The 24295-nt window shown below is 41.8% G+C and overlaps 1 protein-coding gene across 1 annotated transcript; it reads left to right on the forward strand.

Moving 5' to 3' along the window:
* Positions 1-981: 981 nt before the first annotated feature.
* adgra1a (adhesion G protein-coupled receptor A1a) lies at positions 982-23293 on the forward strand. The gene is made up of 7 exons (XM_031323863.2): positions 982-1330; positions 1643-1996; positions 13856-13983; positions 14876-14999; positions 19010-19161; positions 20742-20837; positions 20920-23293. The coding sequence occupies exons 2-7, from the start codon at positions 1994-1996 to the stop codon at positions 22415-22417; spliced, it is 2001 nt and encodes a 666-aa protein (XP_031179723.1). The 5' UTR covers positions 982-1330; positions 1643-1993; the 3' UTR covers positions 22418-23293.
* Positions 23294-24295: the final 1002 nt, after the last annotated feature.

The raw sequence follows: 24295 nt of genomic DNA on the forward strand, positions 1-24295 counted from the left end.
AATTAAAACATTACAATAGATGGACCTGACCTATGAAAAGAAAGCTCACAGGACTGAAATATATTAGATAGATCATTATTGTCAATGTATGCGGTACAACAAAATTCTGTTGGAGACATCCTCTCCAAATAGCAGCATAAAGTAAAAATATTTTTTTTATATATATAAAAATATATATATATATATATATAAATATATATATAAAAATATATATATATATAAATATATATATAAAAAATATATATATATATAAATATATATAAAAAATATATATATATATATATATATATATATATAGTTTGAGTAGCCAGAGACGGTTTAGAACCACTAAGTATCCTATGTTCAGACTGTAGGCAAAAGTGGCCCAAATCAGATTTTTTTTTGGGGTCAAGTGACCAGGTCAGACTTCTTCCGAAGTAGTGTGAACACTACAGATCAGATTGAGACCACTTCCATATGTGGTCCTGAATCAGACCCAGGTCTGATTTTTTTCAATGCGGCTGCAGTGTGAACAACCAAGGTGGATGTGACTTTTACGTCAATCTACATCGACATTTGTCACAATTATGCGCCAACGGGAGTTAGACCTAGACACAGACAGTAACATTAAAAGCTTGACTAGGCTTACAAAATGGAGAACAGTGATGGAGCAAGTCAACGGAGGGAGCCATAACCCCACAAACGGCCAAAATAGCCAATTTGGCTCTCTTTCTCTTCCCTTTCTCTCCTCAGCACCTGCTTATTAATAGGCCTATATTACGGCTGCCATTACACAAACATTTTGAAATAAAAGCCAAAATGCTTACTTCCTCCATAACCTCCCTAACTTTAGTGCAACAGCGTGCTGCGTCTGATGTCATTATTGTTCTTTTGCGCATGCGGGTCAGTTCGAAACCGTAAACAGTTCACACTGGAATCTGATACAGACCACATTTTAACAGGTCATGTGATCAGACAAACAAAAAATCGGATCTGAGCAAAAAAAAAATCTGAATTAAGCATTAAGACTTGCGCTGTGAAGCTACTGCTACAGTTCACCACTGAATCTACCTCTACCTGATTTGGGCTTCTTACATGACCTCACATCAAAAAGACCTGTTACCATGGCTGCCAAAGCCTGCAGCTGTTTGATTGTCAGCTGAAACGTCACGCCCTCCTCCGCCTCATGTGCCGCCTGCACTTTAGTTAACCGGGGCTCCCCGCCCTTGCTTAACTACGTAACATGCGGCACATCGGTACAGGCGAATGGAGCGCAGCCACTATCTCCACTGACCTGGATAAGGACTGAAGAGATCTGGACTCCACTCAGCTGAGAGAAGACACACCGCAGGTTAGTCACTCCTTTGGTTTTCCTAACATATCGTTGTTACGGACTACTTCACATGTAGCCTAGTCTTCGTCATTTCTTCCGTTAACAACTTTGCAATTAAGGAAAAAATAACTGAATTATTGTGCATTCTCGAATCAAAAATCACACAGAGCGCAAGTGCACAGTCCAGCCTAGACTACTAAAGAAATGATAAGCATCTATAGGCTATAAAGGCATATCAGATAAACCGATAATCTACCGAGAGTTTCATCTCCTGCCTCTACTCCTTTAAACGTGATCAATCATCTTCCCCACCGCCCACGCTGCTGTCAGATGTAGGGCTAGGTTACAACGACGCAGCGGCAGATGAATCGTGTGCCCATCTCTCTGATCAGTGCTGCCGTGCAGATGGAGTCGGGACCGGGAGGACGTGGCTGCCCGTCAGCGCCGCTTCCGGAGCCGCCGAGCTGGAGGCAGAGCACCGGGCTGCTGGGCAAACTCCTGTGATCAGACCCTCCTCTGCTGCACCGGGAGAGTTGGAGAAAAGAAACCCCAACTTGATAAAAGAATTAAAAAAAAATCCTCAGCCTCTATATGGAGCCAGATGGCGCTGGGTAGGGGGGCAGCAGGGGCCGCCGGGAGAGACCAGAGCTTCACAACTCAAGTGTGACTTCACTAAAGCTAATGGTAAGACGCGTTTACCAGTTATTTATTATGGCATACCTAATGTTTTGCCTTCAGTAACCATTGCTGCTTTCATGGCTGCCATATGTGTGTTGATAGTGTGTGAGTGCATGAGGATATTTTACAGAAAATAGGCTATTTTATTCAAGTCACAAGTTAAGGTTGAGAGGAAACTTGATTCTCAGTCAGGTACTATATATAAATGATAAAGAATGTTTCAGATCGTGGCTGGGTTAGCTCAGTTGATAGAGCAGGCGCACATATAGATTCCTCAGTGCAGAAGGTCCAGGGTTCGAGTCATGTCTTCTCCCTCTCTCTCTCCTGTCCTATCCATTAAAGGTGGAAATGGCCAAAAAAAAAAAAAAATTTTTAAAAATTAATGTTTCAGATCCAGGTTTGTCAAGTTCTTGCAAAACACACACTTCTCGGGTTACGGGTCTGAACCCTGGGTTGAGAGGCTCGGAATATTGGTGGTGCTCCCGTGGGTGCTGTGCCCCTATATGCCCAAAGAATACGCTGTCAGAAGCGGGACCTGTTGCTGCCAGATGTCTGTGGTCTGGATGTGTCCAGCGATGGACCTTGGACACAACGCTGTGTCAACACGTCAGAGGATTTCCCTCCTCTAATCAACAGGGCTGTTTTTGATTTGATCCCCATGAACTACTCTTCCTGGGGCTGTGAGACATGAGCAAACACGAACCATCGTTTTCATTGAAAATCTTTTAGATACGAACACGAAACCATGGATGTATTATAGCCTACTGACCACAAAACACTGCACAGCTGGAGCCTCTCTCTCCCCTCGACCGCTCTTCATCTGTATAGACCTACTTCATCCATAGACTATAGGCTGCTCTGTCTCAAAGGAATACAGGCGGCCATCTAATTATAACAAAATCATCCATATTGTCGAAATCATTTAAATATTGAACCATTACATTGAAAATCTTTTAGATAACAGGAGCCTATCATTTCTGTAGCCTACTCCGAAACAGACTCCCTGAGCGCCTTTTTCTCGACTTGCGTTCCGCTCTCCACACCGCTGCCTTCGGACAAAAAGTCCCGTCCTGAGATCGATAATGTTGTCAGACACTTTTAGCAACAATCTGAGCCTGTCAGTAGGCCTAGTACAAAATATTGCCCAATTAGGTTACAAATTCAAATTCAAAGATTTTTGGTCACATCAGTCTATTAGACACAACTACATGGGGAAATGGGGTTGGAAAAAAATGTAAGTTACCCTTTAAGCAATTATTTAATAAATTAGAAACGTTCAACGTAATAGGCTACACAGTAGGCCTAAAAAATAGATGGTGTTGTGGGGGGGGGACATTAAGTCCGACTCAGTGGTTAGTGAAACTGAAGCAGAGGGACCGACACAGAGCTGTAGCCGAGCCAAAGTAGAACACTTTTTAATAAATTAACTTTATCAGTTATCAGGCAAATAAGATACTGATACAGATCATCTGCAAACTGCCAAAAAAAGGCCTGATAATCAGTCTATCCCTGATTTCCGGGGCGACTGTGGCTCAGGTGGTAAGAGCGGTCGCCTACTGATCGGTAGGTTGGCGGTTCGATCCCCCCCATGTCCAAGTGTCCTTGGGCAAGACACTGAACCATGATTGTGATGATGAGTTGTATGGCAGCCAGTGTGTGAATGGTTCCTGTACTATGTTAATGCTTTGTGTCGTCGTTAAAGGAGAACTCCGGGCAATTTTTACGTTAATCTTGATCGCTATAAGTATGTGAGTACTGTCAATTGCAAAAAAAACGAGCCGAATCGGTGCTAGCTAACTGGAGCTGCTGCAGCTAATGCCGAGATCTCCCACTTAGCTAAAACGGCAGTTTTGGGGGCATAAATACATGGAAACGGGCCAAATGATGCCTGTTTCTTGTACAGTAACAGCGTTACAGAAGGCTTACTGTAGTCTTGCGCTGAAGTCCTGCAGGAATTCAGTTGTAGCAGGAAAAGGTAAACAGCAGTGTGCAGATCGGAGCGTGGTGTGAGAAGAGTGAAGAGCGGAGGTGTTCACAAGGGAAGAAGCTTGGAGTAACCTATGGAGCTAGAGCCAGCCTTCTGTAACGCTGTTACTGTACAAGAAACAGGCATCATTTGGCCCGTTTCCATGTAGTTACATAGTCACTGAAATGATCATAACCACTACAGTGCTCAATTACCTATTTTTGAGGGGGAAATAAACTTTCTTCGCCGCAAAAATTTCGCCGCGAAAGCATGAACTGTCCTCTGGAGGACATCCACCAGACCAGTGGGCGCCCGTGGATTGTTGTCGGCCGCGGCAGGTGAGGAAGGCGGGGAGGAATTAGAAGGATGCCGGTCGGCCCTGCTAGCCTGGCTAAGGCAACTAACACACAGTTCGCCACTGCAGAGACTACTATTCACCAACGCCAGATGGATCGCACACAAAATGGATATATATGCTACAAATACACAGGGAACTGCTGCGTGATGATTATTACTGAAGCCTGGCTTAACACTCACTCATCCCAGACGGCAGCTAGCAGCTAACAGGGTAGGTGAATTTAAACAATGTCTGAGTTGAAAACGCATCTTGTTGTCATGTAAGGGCCCTGTTCATGTTGCACAGACATTTTAATTGCATGTTGTGTCTGTTAAGAGGCACAAAGGCACTCTTTATGATATACCCCCAAAACTGCCGTTCTAGCTAAGTGGGAGCTCTCGGCATTAGCTGCAGCAGCTCCAGTTAGCTAGCACCGATTCGGCTCGTTTTTTTTGCTATCAACAGTACTCACATACTTATAGCGATCAAGATTAACGTAAAAACTGCCCGGAGTTCTCCTTTAAGACTAGAAAAGCGCGATATAAATACTTTACATTTACATTCCACTGAGCCACTCAGACCAAATTAAAAGGGGCTAATTTATAGCTTTATAGTAGATGATACCAAATAAGTAAAGAATGTTTTTATACGTCTAGCATATTGGCTCAGGACATCCCTGATACTAATGAAATGTGTCTGATACACTCAAGATCAATAATCCTCAAGAGTGCTCGATTTAGCTCGTACATCTCACAGAAATGTAAACAGTAGGAAGACAATACAAGAGGTGAATGCCTCCGCCTTCGCCCAATCACGTGCACTTTAAAGAAATTAACATATTTCTCATCTTGTAACTTGTATCTGGAGACCCCTGTAACTGGTGTAAACTGGTGAAAATCTCTGATGCTCTAAAACAATCATGATTACACATAAGCACAGGAATCCGATTCAGAACAAAAGAAGCCCAATTACAAAATCTTGGCTCGTGACACAGCTCGTGGTTGGTCATCGGAGATAAGTGGAGTGTGCACAGATCTCTGCTGCTGTGTGTGCGTGCCTGTATTTTTCTTTTTTTTTTTATGGGATCGGCAAAGGATTTAATCAGTCATGCTCTGTCTAATAGATGGGTTGCTCAGTAGAGCGTGATGAGAGCGCATGCTGTCCCGGAGAGAGAAAGAGATGAGAGGCGGAAGACATGACAGTGTCTCTAAAATACAAGGCCTTGAAACACAAAGGAAAAGCGAGTTGACGCTGTCATGAAGACGGAGCCAAGTTAGCTCGATTCCTGCCTCAACAGGAATCTTCAGCTTGAATTATGCACATGCAGGAGGGTGCTCCAGTGAAAGAAAGGACAAGGCCTAACTGTTGTTTGAAAGGCACGTTTTGCCTTTTAACACAGAAGGGAATGCCAGACCTGTCCAGAATATGCACATCACTTACTGTATATGAGTCACTTTATCTAAGCCTCCTCCACACTGCTGCCTCCACAGCCAAGTCATCTGAGCTTAAATAATAGTCATGCAAGTGCAGTGATTCGCCTTTCATAAAGTGTATTTGTTGGTAGCCTCATGGATTTGCCATCACCTGAAAAAGGACTAAATGTGTCTTTTGAAATGTCAAAAGTGTAGATTACAATAGTTTAACATTTTGAGAAAGTGTTCACTGTGCACTCTTACAGAGAGGGATTGAAATTGACCAAAGTTTTCACCACATTTTGTCGCATAGTTGTCAACTTTTGTATGAGACGGTACAAAATGGTCCAGTGTATATTGACCTAAAAATGATGAGCCTAATATATAATGGCTTTGTGTTGATGTCACTATTTCACATGATACAACACCCTCCTCACCACTTAGTAGCCAAACACAGGTTTAGTTATGATAGAAAAAAATAGTTATTTTATTAGATTTATTCAAATTCGGCAGTCTGTAAAAGCTCGAGTTCTTTCAGGATCTCTACAGTTGATCGCACAATAGCTCTTCACCACTGTAGCGGTGATTCACATGTTTATCCCATGTTTTTTTTCCCTTGTAAATTTATGATGGGCAGACGCTGATCGTTTGTGTCACCGGTGACCGTGGCGATATACATAAGTAATGTCATGAGCATCCAATGTAATGCTAAAAGACAGTTTGATGCGTTTAATCAGTGAACGGGAAGGTTTACAGAGATTTGGTCAATGAAGATTTATCCATCTTAAACTGTATGCTACACTGGCTGTGTTTATATCACCATTACAGCAGTGTGGCACTATAGTGTGACACCAAATGTGTTTTTAATAATTCAGTGGAGTTCAATGGCATGGCAGATTGAGTCAGTCTGTGTTCTTATTATTTTTTTTATAATTATTTTTTAATATTTTCATCAAGAAGTAATACATATCAGCATACTGTGTAATTTCATACTCCAATCAGAGTACAACTCCTACTAGTAACAGTATTCCTCTACTCCACAGGATCTTAAGCCACACTCACTTTTACATACACACCTCCCCAACCATACACTCTCCATGCTTCCACTCATCCACATATACCATTCATTCCCACTCATTCACATATTGTTTTCACTTTTGACACAAACCCAAACACACACCAACACACAGTTTGACACACAAACCCAACCACCCAACCACGCAGTCTGCGTGCTTATTAATGGATAAGTCTGTTTTTAGTTTTGGTCGTTTCAGGGCATTTGTTGATGAGTTCACCTCTCATTCAGTAGACCAGCGACATTTTATATGAAAGGGATATGACATTGTTGCAGTTCTAAAGAAGGTGTTACTGCTTGCACATTTGCGGTAGACTTCAGTGAATGCAAACATTTGAAAAAGTAGGGGCAAGTACAAATGCAAGTCCAGTATAAAAACTAGTAAATAAATAATAAAGTATTAATGCATTCAATAGCAGCAACACATCATTTATGGTGCTGAGACAGTTGACAAATAATTGTCAACCTAAATCAATTTTAAGACTGCTTATTAGGGCCATTGTAGAAAAAAAAAGAAAATATTATGGAACCGGGGAAAGGGGGCCAACTAAGAGTTTCCGAGATTAAATGCGTAGGCTAAATTTACGAGAAAAAAAACTTAAGTAAATTTATGATAAAAACTTAGTTTTGTACCTGAACAATCTCTATTAGGTCATGTTGCTCATCACAGCCACACATAGGCTACCTGTAGCCTATTATAATTAATAGGCTTAAAAAAGATTAAGCATGCATCCGGTACCTCGTTTACCTGGAGTTAAGGACAGATACAGGTCTGTGGTTATTTTACAGTCTGATGTCGGTTGCACAAAAAGTAACCAGTGGATCTGCCGTGAATAATTGGCCTGACAGCGGGAAACATCACTCCACTTAGAGATGCAGATGGACTAGATACCTGCTGCCTTCAGATGGCTATAGAGAGAGTCAGCAGTGTAAAGGAAAGGCCTTACAGTAATAATGGCAGCAGAGAACATGGGTGTTGATGTTTACCATATTTACTATTTGCCAGTCTGGCAAACACTTTTAAAAGTTAGTGTAAAACCAGAGCGTTTTTCCCCTATATCCCAGAATAGATAAGCGATGTAGCCAGATCGATATCAATCCTTATGATCCAATATTATCAATACAAAGTGAAAATATCAATACATAATGTCATCTTTAAGATGCGCCTTTATTTTGAAATCCACACTTTATATTTATTCTTAGAGTAGTTTGTTTTTAATTTAAATCATATTTTAGTGGCTTTTTGTGAGTTAATATAAATGTAACTGATTGTGTTAAATGGGCTTATGTATCGTCTTGTACCGGTCACAGGCCCCTGAATGGAATCAAAAATCGTATCATGGCAGACTTTGTAATGTCAGTAAATATTGTATCATTGTCCAAAGAATCCATATAGAATGGAATCTTAATAAAACGCTTGATTTACACCCATCGATGTAGCCATACCATAATCAGCGCTGTGCGGTTTGGCAATGCGAGACTAGTGGAGATAGGGGTGGGCCATATGGAAAAAATAAAATAAGAAAAATTCAGGCAGGGTTATGATCCACGGTCTTATCACGATTTTTTTTCATGTTGGTTTCTAAAACTATTTTTGCACGTTAATGAACAATACAAGCTAATTTATTTCCCTTTTTAAAAGAATATAGCTCTACAAGGTAACAAAACACCACACCAAATTCTGTTCTCGAATGTAGCACCTTTTTTTAAAGGTTCAGAACATTAATATAGCAGCAAAAAACTATTTGTAATGTGAAGATAAAGTGGAGTAATGGCGTCCTAAGCAGAGAATGAAGTCCCACTCCCTCTGGGTGTGTTGTAATCCAAGTTCCTGTTCTTTATATGCTAGCCGGTCTGGCCGTGCGTGCATGGGAGTCCCTCTCTTTGACGACCTGTGTTAGTTCACTAGTACATATACTAAAATTGGAACAGGTTGTTGGAACTGTTGACACCTCTTCGTGTTACGTCCCACTGGCTGGTCGCTGGCGTCCCGCATGGGGGATGTTAACGTTAGAGGTGGGACTCACCAGAGGCCCCACGATACGATATCATCACTATACTTGTGTCACGATACAATATTGCGATTTTAAACATATTGCGATATTCTGCGATATATTGCAATGTATTACCTTTTTTCCCCAACTTCATATTGTTTCCCCAAAGGAAAACATCAGTTATCTAAAAAGTTAAATTTCTCCGTTCGGTAGTCTCACTTCAATTTTGACTGAAAAAGCAATTGATTTTATTATTCCAGTACCAAAAACTTAAAGTCTCATGTGCAATTTATATAATAAAAGATTGATACTTGGCGTATGTGTATCAATACAGTATTGCCACGGAAAATATCTCAATATGCTGCATCTATTTTCTCCCCCACCCCTAGTAAACGTTTCCCCTGATAAGTAGCACCGCTCTCCTGCAGAAGCCAAGTTGCCCCAGTAGATTGAGCTAACAGTGGAGCTAACTAATGCTCCGTTTCCACTGTAGCCATTAGTACTGTTAGCCCCCTCCCCCCCTGCAACTGATGTGCACTGTAGCACAATATAAGAATCTCTCTGTAAAGGCAGATTGTGGACACATTTTAATCGTTAAGTGAAATATCATTTCACACAACCCTAAGTGGAGATCAAACGAGAGCTACAGTAAAAAAGGGAATGAACTTACATTCTCCAGGTGGCCTGAAACACGGCTCCAAACGAATGCTAATGTTACTGTAGAACAGGGGTGGCCAACCAGTTCAGCATAAAGAGCCACAAAAAAACCCGCATCATAGCAAAAAGCCACACAACACATGCACGTCCACACTACAACAGCAACAGTGACTTCCAGATCTGATGACAGTCATAATACATAGCAGTTTTCATAGTTTTGTTTTCTTACTTAGACTGACTCAGTGGGAAATCTGACAGTCTTTGTTATCCACAATCCTTTTCAGGTCTTGCTAGAACTCGGTTGACTCTTTCACTCGTTTGTCACTAGAGGGGCTTTCAAACAATCTGATTCAGCAGTGAAAGGGTTAATGAGGAAGGTGATCTGTGGCAGCTTTTTTTTCCTCGGGTTGCAGAATTTGTCCTCAAAACTCTGCTGCATTATTTTTTATTTTAAAATAATTGGCAAATGTATTGGCAAGTGCATTCCATTTTTTTTGTACTTATCTGAAATGTTTCAAAAAGTAAAAAAAAAAAAAAAAAAAAATCCACCAATAACACAACCCCCAGCCACACAGTAAGAGCCTCAAAGGAGCAGGCAAAGAGCCGCATATGGCTCAAGAGCCACAGGTTCGCCACCCCTGCTGTAGAATCTCTCGCTAGGACTGGTTCACAGGGGCTTGAGCATCACCATGGTACATCGGTAAGAATGTTTCCATTTAAGCCATTTATTGGCACTATGAACACACTTCACACAGCGATAGGAGATGATGAGCCTTGATGGTTATGGTTTTTCTATAAATGATCAACAGAAAAACACGCAAGAATTACAATACAGTTACCCAATCACACTTAACAATTAGGTACCCAGCACACAGCTATTAGTACTCTAACCAAGGGGGTGAGAGGTAGGCCTACCACTGCTGAAATCATAAAGTACTACATAACAGATAAACATTCATTGAACAATTACATGAGAAATTCAACATTCTGAATTAGGTTATAAGAATACTTGCATTTCTTTAAAGCTACAATTAATGAATCATGTGCACACAATATATCACTATATCAATTTTATAAGGTAATAATATTTCAATGTTGTGTTTGCAGATTGTTGCGCTGCCCCCAAGTGGTAAAAAAAATAAATCAACCAATGCAGCTTTAAATTTGGTCGCACTTATACAGTAGTTTTGTAGGTTGCATACACCAGACAGCATCTTAACTTCATATATCCATATTCAAATCCGTTGAACCAATAAATGCAGCAAAAATGCAACTCATTCACTTGTTTAAGCTTTTCAAATGTACATGTGTGCTGGTTTTCTTGGTCTTATGCTAGTAAATTGAATATCTTTGGGTTTTGGACTTCTAGATATTATATATATTAATCAATAATGAAAATATTCCTTATTAGTTGCAGCCTTACATGAGTAGCAGGAGGATTGGGGCAGGCTATCATAATGGCCAGAATTTATTATGCAGTCGGGTTCTACTGATCTAGCTTGAGCTTCCCAGATAATGTTTGTTTTGCTAATTCAATTTCATATTTCAGGAAACACTGAAATCCATGTTATGTTTTACATGTTTAATGACGTGCACTGAGTTATTTTAAGACCTCAGTGCAGTTAGGCAACACTACAACTACAGTAAGCAGTCATAGTCATAGGGTTTGCTTTATTAATGCAATCAATATAATTATACTAATTGACATTTACATTACACTGGAATGCACAGGGCGTTTTAAGTTCATAGTCACTCAGTGTATGTAGAATCCTGGTGCCATGTCAGGAGAAATCATTAATGCACGCATACTGAAAGAGCCGTGAGTAATTGTGCAGGGATTTGGAAACATGCAGCACAGTCCAACCTCCAGCAGCAAGTCTGCAGGCTTCATGTAGTCATTCTATGCAGCATGAGTGAAGCTGGATGTTAGCATAGATGTTAGCATTTGCATAGAGGAACATGATCATTTTCTTTTACAAGCATTCTTTAAGCGCTTTGCTTATAACGGCATGTTGGCATCGGTGTCAGAAACTGGAGACAGAGAGCTCCAGGTTCAGCTATTTAGGTCAATAAAGGAGTAGTTTAACATTTTTGGAACTGTGCTTTCTTTTTGAGAGTGAGATGAAAAGATTAATTATCAATTTTGTGTCTTTGTGTTAAGGTTGGAGTTATAGTCAGGATGTTATTAGCCCAGCTTAGCACACAGACTGGAGACAGTCCAAAGTAAAAAAAAAAAAAAAAAATACAGCTTCCAACACCTCTAAAGCTCACTGATTAACACATTGTGTCTTGTTTTGTTTGTAACTATTTCTTAGTGAACAGCTGGATGAAGTTACCGCATGCTGCTTCTTTGAGTCTTGTGCTGCTTTCACATCATATATAATGCATGGAAGAGATGGAAAGATTCCCATGTTTGCAACTTGCGAGTGTAGGCTACATGTCATTGGCTAGATGGTTGTCTATTTGCAGAGTTGGTGGTTTGGGGAATAAAAATGCCATAGCAACATAGCACAATATCCATGGTGAAAAAGCTGCAGGAGGTAGAATTAAAAAATAAATAAATAAATGCCAGAAGTGGAAGTAGAATGAGCTGCAGCTCTCCCTCCTCCCTCTCTGTCCAGCCCTTACAATCAGAAGAGCACGTCATGCACCGGCTTCATAACATAAGCTGTGTTGACAACCGTTCCCTCATTCATTAACTCACTAATCCATATGTAGTGTTTATTAAATAGTGAACTATATAGGGAAGGACCAAACGAGATTTCGGACACTCACTGAAAATATCGTTGCGGCAGTAGATGCACCGGTCATTTGCATGTAAACAAATCAAAACAAAAATACTTCTCATACATCCCTGAAATAATCTGAACACTGGAGAATGGTAAAAGGTTGTATATATCTTGCGTGTTACATTTCCACCGTTTAGAAATGAAACCCACACACAGCTATGGACTGTATATAAAGATGGACGACATCACATGCCAAGTGAAACCAAAATACCCCGGATAAGGCCATCTTGTAATTTTGGAGCCAGACTCAGCGCAGTAGTGATCGGGCGGTGGAGCCGGGGAATTGAAATCCCACCAATACGCCTGTTCGACCAATCGCGAGTCAATCACAGCTGTCAATCATGACGTTTCACCCCATTTTTAGATAGATAGATAGCTAGATAGATATATAGGTAGATAGACACTTTATTCATCCCGAGGGAAATTTTAGGCATCCAGTAGCTTAGACAACAATAACACAACAAACACACATACACACATATATCTCACATAAAAATCACTCACAGAAATTTAAAGCGTTATAAAAAGTTATAAAAATCACTCACAGTAATTTAAAGAGTTAAAGGTGCTAAGGTAGACTGTGTGCAGGTGGTAGTGCAAAAGAGAACAGTGCAGGGATTGAACAGTGCAATAGCTTATTATTAAATATTAACTATGACTATGAAAAGACAAGAATGTACACAATAGAATTAGAATTGCTAGACAAATATATATATATACTACACTGCAGCCAGCCACCAGAGGGTGATCCAGATGTTTTGGCTTCACTTATACAGTCTATGCATCAACCCCTGTTTCATACAAAGGGGTAAGCGAGCATCTGGAAAGCGTACCTCCTTTGAGGAGATTGTAGGCTAACAAGCCATCACCTCCCGTTAGCATTCCATTGACTGCCATTCATTTTGACGTCACTTTGACAGAGAATAACTTTACATCTGAAGCGTTTAAAGACTTTATTTGTCCATTGTTTATTTCTAAAGAAACACAACAATGTATAAAAGGCTCCATTACCTTGTATCTCACACTATGGCTCCGGAGCAGACGTTTTTGTAAAAATAGGCTAACGATTGTGTCATAACCACTCGACTTTCTCTCGCACAGTAGACAAATTACCGTATAGTCAGGAGAAGCTCTCAGGCAGTTTGGACTCACATTAGCTGTTTAAGTTTAATTACTAATGTTAACTATCATTTTAGTGATCAATAATTAGCCTGTGCCTATGTTATCTCCTTACATATACCTACGCTCTCCGTCTCTGCTAGATTGGGAATGATTGAGATTTCTCTTGGCACAGCTACCAGAAGACTTCCAACTTTCAGACAGGTTGCTCACGTCACATCTACGTCGTCATTGGGGACGTGCTGAACATGCTGAAAATGCTGAACTATTCCTTTAAGCCGAATATTGTTGGCAGACAAATGAGGCAACATACACCGAACAAAGTATTGATTGGCTTCGATCCACACAGGACCACCTGGGCAACTTCTGGCAAATCAGCCTGCATTATTTTTTCATTGAACGAGGGTGTATATATATATATATATATATATATATATATATGTGTGTGTTTTTGTTTTATTCATTCTTGTGAATCTAATTATTCTTTTCTATTTGTAAACTTCTGTCATTCTGCAGGATTTGAAGAGAGTGCTGTCCTTCCCACCATACCCCGGGGATTACCTGCATCCAGTGGTGTATGCCTGCACAGCAGTCATGCTGCTCTGTCTGCTCGTCTCCATCATGACCTATATTGTCCACCACAGGTGAGAGGAACATTTATTAAAGGATAGGTCTATCTTAAAACAATACTCACATACCCATATGTACATTGAAAGAGCTATCGGTAACTGTAAAAGCCTCAGTAAACTTCAAAATGCTTTTTTGAACGTCTAACACCACCCGAACCCCCCTTTTCAAGAGCATAGCTTTTTTCAACATCTGGGAGGGGGGGGATGAGGGCACATATTAAGCAGGGGGATTTGGGGTCCAACCCAAGAAATATTGAGCGCCAAACACTTCATTTCCTGCATTCTGGTGAATTTTTCTGCACCAATTTCTGCCTTTTCTGCATCCATTTATGGTGGAAATGTCATTGTAATTGTACTTCCTGTTTCAACAGTACATAGTTGCTTTATCTTCTTTACATTTCTTTGGCAGATTGCAACCATTGCTTTTGAGATTCCAAACTGCTACCATCTACCGGAGGCATTGTTGCTACGGTTGCGTCTAGCAGTTTGTCAAAATAAAAGTCCTCTTTTAAAATGTTGTTAGTGTTCACTTGTGCTATTGAAAAAAAAAAAGTGTTAATTTGGCATAACATCAAAATACACAACCATACAGTTTTATTTAAAATATCCATATCTAAACACATCATTACCATCCAGACACTCCCATTAGTGCTATTTATGTGATTCAGAATTTTAGCAATATAGTCCACATTATATCCAAATGCAGCTGTACAGTTTATTTGTCATTCAGGTAAATGTTGCTTTTCCCCTGAAATACTTCTCAAGGCCAAAGATGATGCAGTGTGATTGTTCACAACAATACTGTATACACGTCTGCGACCCACTGTTTTAGTGTGATTACCCAGCAGTGGATGCAGAGTAGGTAAAAGGACGTCCATCTTTTTAACTTTGAACTCATTGTTTGCAGTGTGGTCCGCATCAGCAGGAATGGCTGGCACACACTCCTCAACTTCCTCTTTCACACGGGGCTGACATTTGGAGTTTTCGCCGGGGGCATCAATCAGATCAACTTACCTTTTGTGTGCCAAATTGTAAGTTGTTGTTTTCTTACTTTCTCAGAATAGTGTTATTTCACAGCACTTTTAAAAACGTGTTCCGAACAGTAAGATGAACCAAAGAGAACTGAAAGCTCCCTTTAGCTGTTGCTGAAGCCGTTTTGAGGTCACTGGCAGCTATAGGCATCACTCAGAAACTGAGAGAGGCATCAGTGTCAGTGGGAAAGTAAATGTTCACTGAGTGTTAAATCACTACCACGAGCAAAACTTGTTGAGGCTTGCTATATATTATTTTCTGGTTTCCTTTCAAGCTACTCATGTGTGAAATGTGTTCTGGCTCATATATACAGAACAGTGTACTGTATGTTTGCTATTGTGCCTGTTTTTTTGTGCTTTTTTTTACAACACTGTCGAGTGGATGAGTATGAAGTATTTTCTTTTGTCTAGTCTCGTATTGCCAGACCTATCTCCACAGCGCTGAGGAGGAAGGTCTGGCAGCAAGGGCATACACTCCTGGATAGGAGAAAAAACAGTCAGGGGTGGTTTGCATATCGTTAAACCAATCAAAATCGTCTTGGGCGGCGCTAAGATCTGGACGCACCGACGGTGGCTCTGCAAATGTTTTTTTGGAACATTTGCATACAATATTACAGTAACAAGACATGAGCTATATATATTAGCTGGACATATGGTTAAACGTCATTTGAGCTTGCCAGTGTATCGCTGTGAGTATTTCTTCCGTAGCAAATCCCCGCCAATGGGTCCCAAAACGTCCCAGTTAGAGAGTAAATTCCGTAAACATATTCCTCGAAAATCATTCCCTGAAAGAACCAAGAAGGCCTGCCTTGTTGCATGATCCAAACTTTCTTCAAAACTTGCCATTTTCAGCGTGTAACGTTGCTCATTCAACGTTGTTAATGTTTCCTCGATGCGACCGTAGTTTAAAGTAAACACAAAGAAAGCGGAAAGTACATCGTTGACTTCCTGACAGGCAGACCCCCAGGTGGTGAGGGTGGAAAATTACGATGGAATAGTAATTTTACTGGAATATTTATTGGAAAATTTGGTTATGAAAAAGTTCATCGTTTCCAAATTTTACATGCGCAGGTTTCGGTTTCTGTAGCAGCCACCGTATTTCCAGGTGCTTGTTGTGTTGCAGCCATGGAGCACAGTAAGCAGCGCTCTAACGTGTGGCTTTGACGTTAAAAAAAGCCCAGTAAAACTGTAAATCCCTATTGAATCAAAATAGAATGTTCCTCTCATCTGTGAAATAAGCATGTGACCCGTTTCAACTCCACTCCTTAAAGAATTGGAATTTAGAATTGATAAGAACCGGAATCGAAAGGAAGAATCGGAATTGGAATCAGAATTGTTCAAATCAAAACAATGCCCAACCCTAGTGGGCGGACACACTTCTTCCACCCTCATCTCTAACACTGAAGCCCTGCTACGCTCTGCAATGTCCTGCTACGCCCTGCTACGTCCTACTACGCCCTGCAGTGCCCTGCTACGTCCTGCTACGCCCTGCAGTGCCCTGCTACACCCTGTAACGCCCTGCAGTGCCCTGCTACGCCATGAACTACTACAACTACTGTTTCTAGTCATAATTCCATTATCTTTTTTGTTACTATAATTGCCACTGTTCATCACACCCCCAACCGGCACCGTCAGACACCGCCTACCAAGAGCCTGGGTCTGTCCCAGGTTTCTCCCTAAAAGGAAGTTTTTCCTTGCCACTGTCGCACTAAATGCTTGGTTTTGGTGGAATTACTGGAATTGTTGGGTCTTTGTAAATTATACTGTGGTCTAGACCTACTCTATTTATAAAGTGTCTTGAGATAACGCTTGTTATGATTTGATACTATAAATAAAATTGGAGCACCACAGGGCTGTGTTCCAAGTCCCCTGAGGACCTTACCCGCTGGTGTCAGGGACAACAACCTACTCATGAATGTCAGCAAGACTAAAGAGATTATATATGGAGTTTGGGAAGAAGCAGGGAAGGAACTACACCCCCTTCATATCAAGGGGCCCTAGGTGGAGAGGGTGGACAGCTTCAAGTACCACATCGCCGATGCTCTGACCTGGGCTCTGCATACTGACTCAGTGGTGAGAAAGGCAAGGAGGAGACTGTTCACCTGAGACACCTGAGGATATTCCAAGTATCCCCTCAAATACTTTAGCGGACCAAACAGCATTTGACCAATTAAAACCATTTTTAGTCCTGGTATATACAGTATAATATTTGGTGTCAAACTGTTTTCAATCAGTGACTGCAGACTGCAAAATTGTAAGACTTCTTGAAAAAGAAAAGGCTACAGTCGTTTCACTGTTCACCCAGTATGGATGTGAACACAGTAAAACTAATTAAACCAAGTCAGCACTTTAGTTTCAGTCATTGTTTTTATTTCAAATCAAATATACCAGAGACATAACAACCTAAACATGTCACTGTCTAAGTGTCTTACCAGCTGATAGTTCCGCCTGGCTGTTCCCAGGTTATCCTGGTGCAGACACAGGGTAGGTTCATACCATTGATATATAATAAAACCTAGATACAGCATTGGAGGTGGAGCCCCGTTTATTCCTGTGAGAGTTGCTCAGTGGCGCAAGAAGCCGTGATCGGCACTACTTTTGTACTGTGTGGCCCATAGAGAAGGCACACTAGAGACTTCAGCTGGCCAAGCCGGCTACTTCCAGTTTACCGCTCCGCTAACTTTAATTGGCATTAAATGATTTATTCGTGCGGCTCTTCTACACTTTCCAAATGTTATCAGACAGAATGAATTAAATTCTGATAGACGAGACATTTGGTTTAGGGTTGTCACGCTTGAAGAAATTCATCCACTTATTTACGCCATGTAAGTCTATGGGGAAAAGTCTTTTTGGGCCAGAGGGCATCACTTGATAGGCCGGGAGTTGCAATTCCACTTCTTTTGCTTCTGCAAATGCCTGGCGCACTTCCTGGGGGCCTGGTTTATACATGGTGGACCTACCTGTCTAATAGGGACACACTAGAGCTTAATAAATCCAAATTCATGTCAAAACACCTCTACTCCTAAAATATATGACTGAAGAGGGACTAGTTAACTAACTTTATAGACATTTCACACAGACTTTATAAGCACATATCGAAATGAGGTGCAAAACACCCAAGGAAGGGGGGAGAGACCACAGTGCCGTAGTGTTTTTATGAATCCCACTGCTTTTCAACAAGTGTGTAATTACACTCACTGCCAGAGGAGGGGAGACAAAATCTCCGAACTCCAGGTTTAACATAAAAAATTTGACATCAGGGAAACATTGTCCATCAACTTTCACTACCTTTGAGTACCAAACCTCACTGACGCAAACAGAGTCTGCCGCTCCTCGTCCCACCGGGCTCCTGCACTCTGTTGGTGCAGAACACGGCGTTCCAGGATGCCACGATGGAGCCCTGTCTCTGCCAGATGTGGGCACAACAGTCTCCTATCTCCCATTGCTGGACCAGCCCGAGTACTAGTTCATCCATTCCACTCTCCTGTGACCTGACATCAGCCAGGTGCAGGCTGGGTAGTGGAACAGCCCTAGGTCCAATCTGGGCGAGCCTAGCTCTTATCCCGGCTCTCTTCCCTCTCTTCCCAGGGCGGTCACACCGCCTTGGTGGCGCTTGGTCCAGCTAGTCTGGCTGGGTGGTCGGAAGATGCTGTGGGCAGTCACCGTCTCAAGGTCCGCTGCACCTAATCCAATCCCTGCTCTTCATTCTTCGATGTTGATGAGTGGATCTCTATCATAGGCAATACGTGCTCCGTTAACAAAGGCAAAAAGACAACAAATTAAAACAAAAATTTAGCAAAGTTTCAGGGAGCTACAGTTAGCAGGTCCAGTTCCGGCGCCGTACGAGCAGCAGCCAGCAACAGTTGCTCTCTGTCTTTGCGCAATTTATGGTATGGTTAATACCCCTTTATATCAAATTCATGTACAAAACACTAATACACCCCCATGCAAATTTGGACAATGAACTCATATTGCTTTTAATAATCTTTGTTTACAACTTTATCTGTTAGGTTGGCATTGTGCTCCACTATGCGTCTTTGTCTACCATGCTGTGGCTGACATTTACTGCTAGAAACATCTGTAAGGATGTGTCCAAAGATCCACTTCGGCCCCAGAAGAGGAATGGGCCAGCCCAGACTCGCACCAAACCAACCATCCTCAGGTAAGCTGTGAGCTATAAGCAGGTTTTTAAGTGCACAACAGGGCTGGTCAATGTTTGAATTGACTGACCTGATTGCTTTACTGGGATCTGACTGTCAGCAAGCAGTAAACTGCTTTTCAAAACCATCATGATGGAATATAGCAGTGATGCGTGTGCCCTTGGACCTCAGTCTCTTTTTTACATGATTTTCGGCTGATTTAGAGAAAGTACATTTTGGAGTGTTAACCCAAAGGCCCCTACAGTTCATTATTGAGCGCCCTTGCAGACTTGCAGAAAGTCTTTAACAATAATTCTCAGCTACTTGATGCTGCACTACTTGCTTAGCATATAAAGTCAAATTAGGAGTTTGAATTTGAAAGAATTTGAAGTTGAACAAATCTTACAACTGAGTTTCTCCCATAAAAGTTTTGCATCACTAATTGGTTTTAGTTGGTGCATCTTGTGCCAGTGAATCACCCCCACTGTTAATAGAATCAGCTTGTTTACTACCCAAAATTTAAGCAAAGCTCACCGTTTTCAAATTCTGATAAAAACGTATTACAAAATTGAGCTCGAATAGTTCATCGTTTTGGAATGCTTATTAGCCGTCTTTCTGAGAGTGAGGTGAGAACGATAAATAACAATCTTATGTCTCTGTGTTAAGTACAGAACTTGGGTCAGTGTCGGGATTCTGTATAGCTGTATATGTCTCTCTCACAGCGTCTCACCGCCCACCAAGAGTCAGTTTCGGTCCAAGGTTTCTGCCTGTTAAAAGGAAGTTTTTCCTCGCCACTGTCACACCAATCACTTGCTTTGTAAATTACAGAGTGTGGTCTAGACCTACTCTGTAAATCTTTAAATTGTCCCTGAGATAACTTCTGTTATGATTTGACATTAAATAAATAAATAAATAAAATTAAATTGATTCGATGTGGCTAGCCTAGCTTAGCATAAAGACTGAAAACAGGGAAAAACGGCTAACCTGAGCAGGTCCAAAGTAATAATATGCCTACCAACACCTCTAGGGCTCAGAATTAGAATCAGAAAAAAAAATTATTGCCAGCACTTACTAGGATTTTGCTCAGTAACATGGCAAAATGCTCACAATAACAAAGTTACATGCTAATCTTTGGCGGTTAGCTTGCTAACTTTGCGAGTTAGTACTAAACACATTGTACAGCTGAGGCTGATGGTAATGTCATTAGTTTTGCTGATATTTGGTCATAAACTAAAGTATTGGACAAATTTTGCCCTGACGATGGCGCTAGAAGAAAAGTCAGAGCCCCACCAAAGTTATTACAATTCATCCTGAAGGAAATATAAATGTCAGAACCAATTTCATGGCAACTCATCCAAAAGATGTCACCATATTGGAAAAAAAAAATGTCAATGGTGCTGGATGAAAAGTCAGGGGATCACCAAAACCATTAGGAATTATCATCTGAGCACCATGGATATATCTACCGGATTTCACATTCAATAGTTAAAAATAAAAATGATAGAAATATAAATTTGAATAATTTGATTTAAATGGATTTTTCTCTGACCCACCTGTTACCCTGCCAGCATTTATACTTTATCATTTTAAACATTTTTTGCAGATTTTATCTTGTAAGTGATGGAGTGCCTCTCATGATTGTTGGAGTTACGGCAGCATTTGGTATGGATAACTATGGCAGCAGGGATGACGCTTTGTAGTAAGTACTCATTATTTCTGCACAATCATGTTTTCATTCATTTTTAGTAAATAACACACCTTTATGTCACTGTCTTTTTCAGTTGCTGGATGGCATGGGAACCAAGCTTGGGAGGTTTCTATGCCCCCATGGGTCTTCTGGTCTTAGTCATGTCTGTATACTTCTTGTGCACTTACATCCAACTTAAACGCCACCCAGAGAAGAAGTATGAGCTGCGAGTTCTGAGTGAGGAGCAGCAGCAGTTATCATTTAGTGAGTCAAACCATCATTGCCACACCGACACTGGAGGAGTTTCTGGGCCTAGTGGAGACTGTCCGCCATTTGCAACAGGTGTGTCGGTGCTGGCCAATGAGCACTCATTTAAATCTCAGCTTCGAGCCACAGCCTTCACCCTCTTTCTGTACCTGTCTACCTGGGCTTTAGGAGCATTGGCGGTATCAATGGGGCATTTCCTGGATATGATATTCAGCTGCCTGTATGGGGCTTTTTGTGTCACTTTGGGACTCTTCCTTCTCATCCAGCACTGTGCCAAACGTGATGATGTATGGCACCGCTGGTGGGCCTGTTGCCCGTCCAAGTCCAAGTCAGAGGACGGGAATGGGGACGGACAGAGCCAGAGGCAGGAGCTCCATCAGCCACACTGCCACCTGAGCTCCCCATGCTCAGGCAAGCATCCTCTACTCTCTCCTCACATCGTGCAGAGTTCTTACCACAAAATGACACCACATTCCCAGAGCCCCGCACCCAATCACACAGGTCCATGCTGTGTGGCCGTGATGAGTCCTGTTACCGCCAACCCTATCTCACCTCTCGCTGAACCAGTGTCCTCACCTCGTCCACAGTCGCTTTCTGACGAGCTCCCTCGTCCCGCTCTGCCTCTACAGAGCTGCCTTAATGACAGAACAAAGTCACGCTCCTTCAACCGCCCGCGTCCATGCCTCCAGGACTACCGTTCTCACATGGCTTCCGTCAGTATGGATGGGAGTGTGCACAGCTCCCACCTGGACAGCCCTCATGCAGTGCACCACCTTGAAGGTTCACCACTGGTTTCCGTTAGCCCACAGCCAGACCTCCAGCTCCCCTGCCCCAGCCCTCACTTGGATAAGCAGCTGGCTTCCTGCCACAGTTTGCAACACCAGAACTCCTGCCACAGCGTACAAGACTCAATGACGTCCTGTCACAGCCACGCACACAGCATGCATGACAGCATTTCTTCCTGTCACAGCCTCCTCCTGCCTGCTCATGGGGCCCACACCTGCCAGTGGCACATGTACAGCTCAGCAGATCACTCTTCAACTACAAGCTGCTGTGAGAAACCGGATCCCTTTACCTCGCAATTTCAGCAAGACCCCAACACGTACAGCTGCATGTCAAAGACAACAGATAAAGAAAAGGATAATCTCTGCGTAGAGGTGGAGCAGAAAGGTTTCCCAAGAAATACTCTGCCTCGGCAGCACGGCACTTTCAGCCGGCGAGGTACCATCGGCCGGAACATGAGCCTGCAGGAAGACAGCCTGTTTGGTTCAGACGCCCCAGGAAACATACGGACTGGCCCTTGGAAGAATGAAACCACCGTATAGTTTTCTCATACTTGTACCTGTACTCACCAGACCTTCCAGCAACCCTGTAATCCAATTACTCCGTAAGTGTTTGGGTCTCAATGCCTTCAGCTTTGCCCTTAAACCACAGGTTGAGTTTTCAGTGAGGCCTCGTATCGTGATATCTCAGAACCCTTTATGACATGGTTATCTTAAAGTGGGTTACTTATCAGTTTTTATAAAGAGAGGTTCAATTATTGTTGAATTAATATTCTGTTCCATGCTGTTTAAAGTTGCAATCAGTATTGTATGGCTCCGTAGGGGCGCACTGGCTCAGTAGTTTGCAAGGTCACAGCAAGAAGGCCCTGAGTTCAAACTCCAACGGTTCCAGTTAGAGCCTATTTGTGTGGAGTTTGAATGTTCTCTCCATGTTTGTGTCAGTTGTTCCCCATTCCTCCTACAGTCCACAGGCATGCAGGTCAGCTGCAAGGAATACTCCAATCTAAAGGGTCTACACAGATTTAAAACTATGGACCTGATCCCAAACAGACCAGGGCAAAACGTACCTAAACTCAGTGGGCTAAAATGACTTGTCTAAAATAAGAGACCTGATCCAGAAGGGACTCGAGGACAGTCCAGTCTAAATAGACCCAAAGATCGCATTGACCCCTGAAAGTTAAACTGGCTTTTAAATACTATGTTGACCAGCAGTCATTACCAAGCAAGCTGTGACCAAGCAGCTGTGCTGTAACATCAGCTGTATTGACATTTAAAATGAATGATCTCAGGGGGAAATGTTAAGGCCGTGACGCACCAAGGCAACCTTCAGCCGAGATAAACCAGCTGTTTAGCTGATGGCTGACGCCGAATCTGCCTAAAAAAGGCTGATGAAGGCTGACGCGTGGTGACAGTGCGGGACACACCGCACGGACTAGGGCAACGGTCACTCACTGTGAAAATAATAAAAGAATAAAAAGACATGACCCTCCCCTATTTTCCTCCGGTGGTCCATTCCATAAATACCGAACAGTCCCTTAGCATTGCTAATCCTCTGTCCTGATTGACAGGTCCTGAAGTATCCCCTGCTTTATCGTCTATTTTAAAAATGGTCAAATCATTTATTTATTTATTTTCAGATTTTATTTATGAAAATGTTTATTGAGGTAATAAATCAAGTGAGAAGTAGGGTCATTTCCTCATAGACTTCTATAGAAACGCACTTCTTTTTGAAGTCAGTGGAGTTGTTCCTCACTCAAGGACACAATGACATGCGGACATGTGGTTAAAGGAAGACCGCTCTGAGCCGCAGCCGCCTGCCTTTATGCTTGTAAAACACGCAAAATGTTGGCAAAACAACTCTAAACTATATTATCGATGTGGCTGCTGAAGAACAGGCGCTCTGTCTCTGAAACATGTCTTATGCAGCCTACATTAAACGACCGAGCCGTGACACAACGCAGCCGGATACCATGTACGTTCTGCTTAAAACTAATGTGACCTCAGTGTTTTACAGTTTCCACTCATAGGCCATATTTATAATTTGTTTATCATCCATTAAAAACAAAAGCAAAATATACTAATATTCTTTACAGATCTCAAACATTCATCAACCAACAAGTGGAAGAATCTAAAGCTCCAGTGTTCACTGAGGTTTTGGAGAAACTACTGTGCCGAGTGCATTATGAATAGTTTAAGGGGTTGAAATCTCAGCAGCCATTGAGAAAGATTGACTGGAATTGATCATCAACATCTGCAAACCTCCGATGATATTCAATATCATTCAAAGAAGCAGTAAAATATCTCTGATTGCACCTTTAAATACTTGGATTGATCGTTTCAAAAAGATCTATATTTGTCAATGCTATTATGTTTCTATTGGCATTGCTAGACACTATCATTTTAAATGTGAGTGGTTACACA

The sequence above is a fragment of the Sander lucioperca genome, chromosome 22, assembly GCF_008315115.2.
Source record: "Sander lucioperca isolate FBNREF2018 chromosome 22, SLUC_FBN_1.2, whole genome shotgun sequence".
Lineage (NCBI taxonomy): Eukaryota > Metazoa > Chordata > Actinopteri > Perciformes > Percidae > Sander > Sander lucioperca.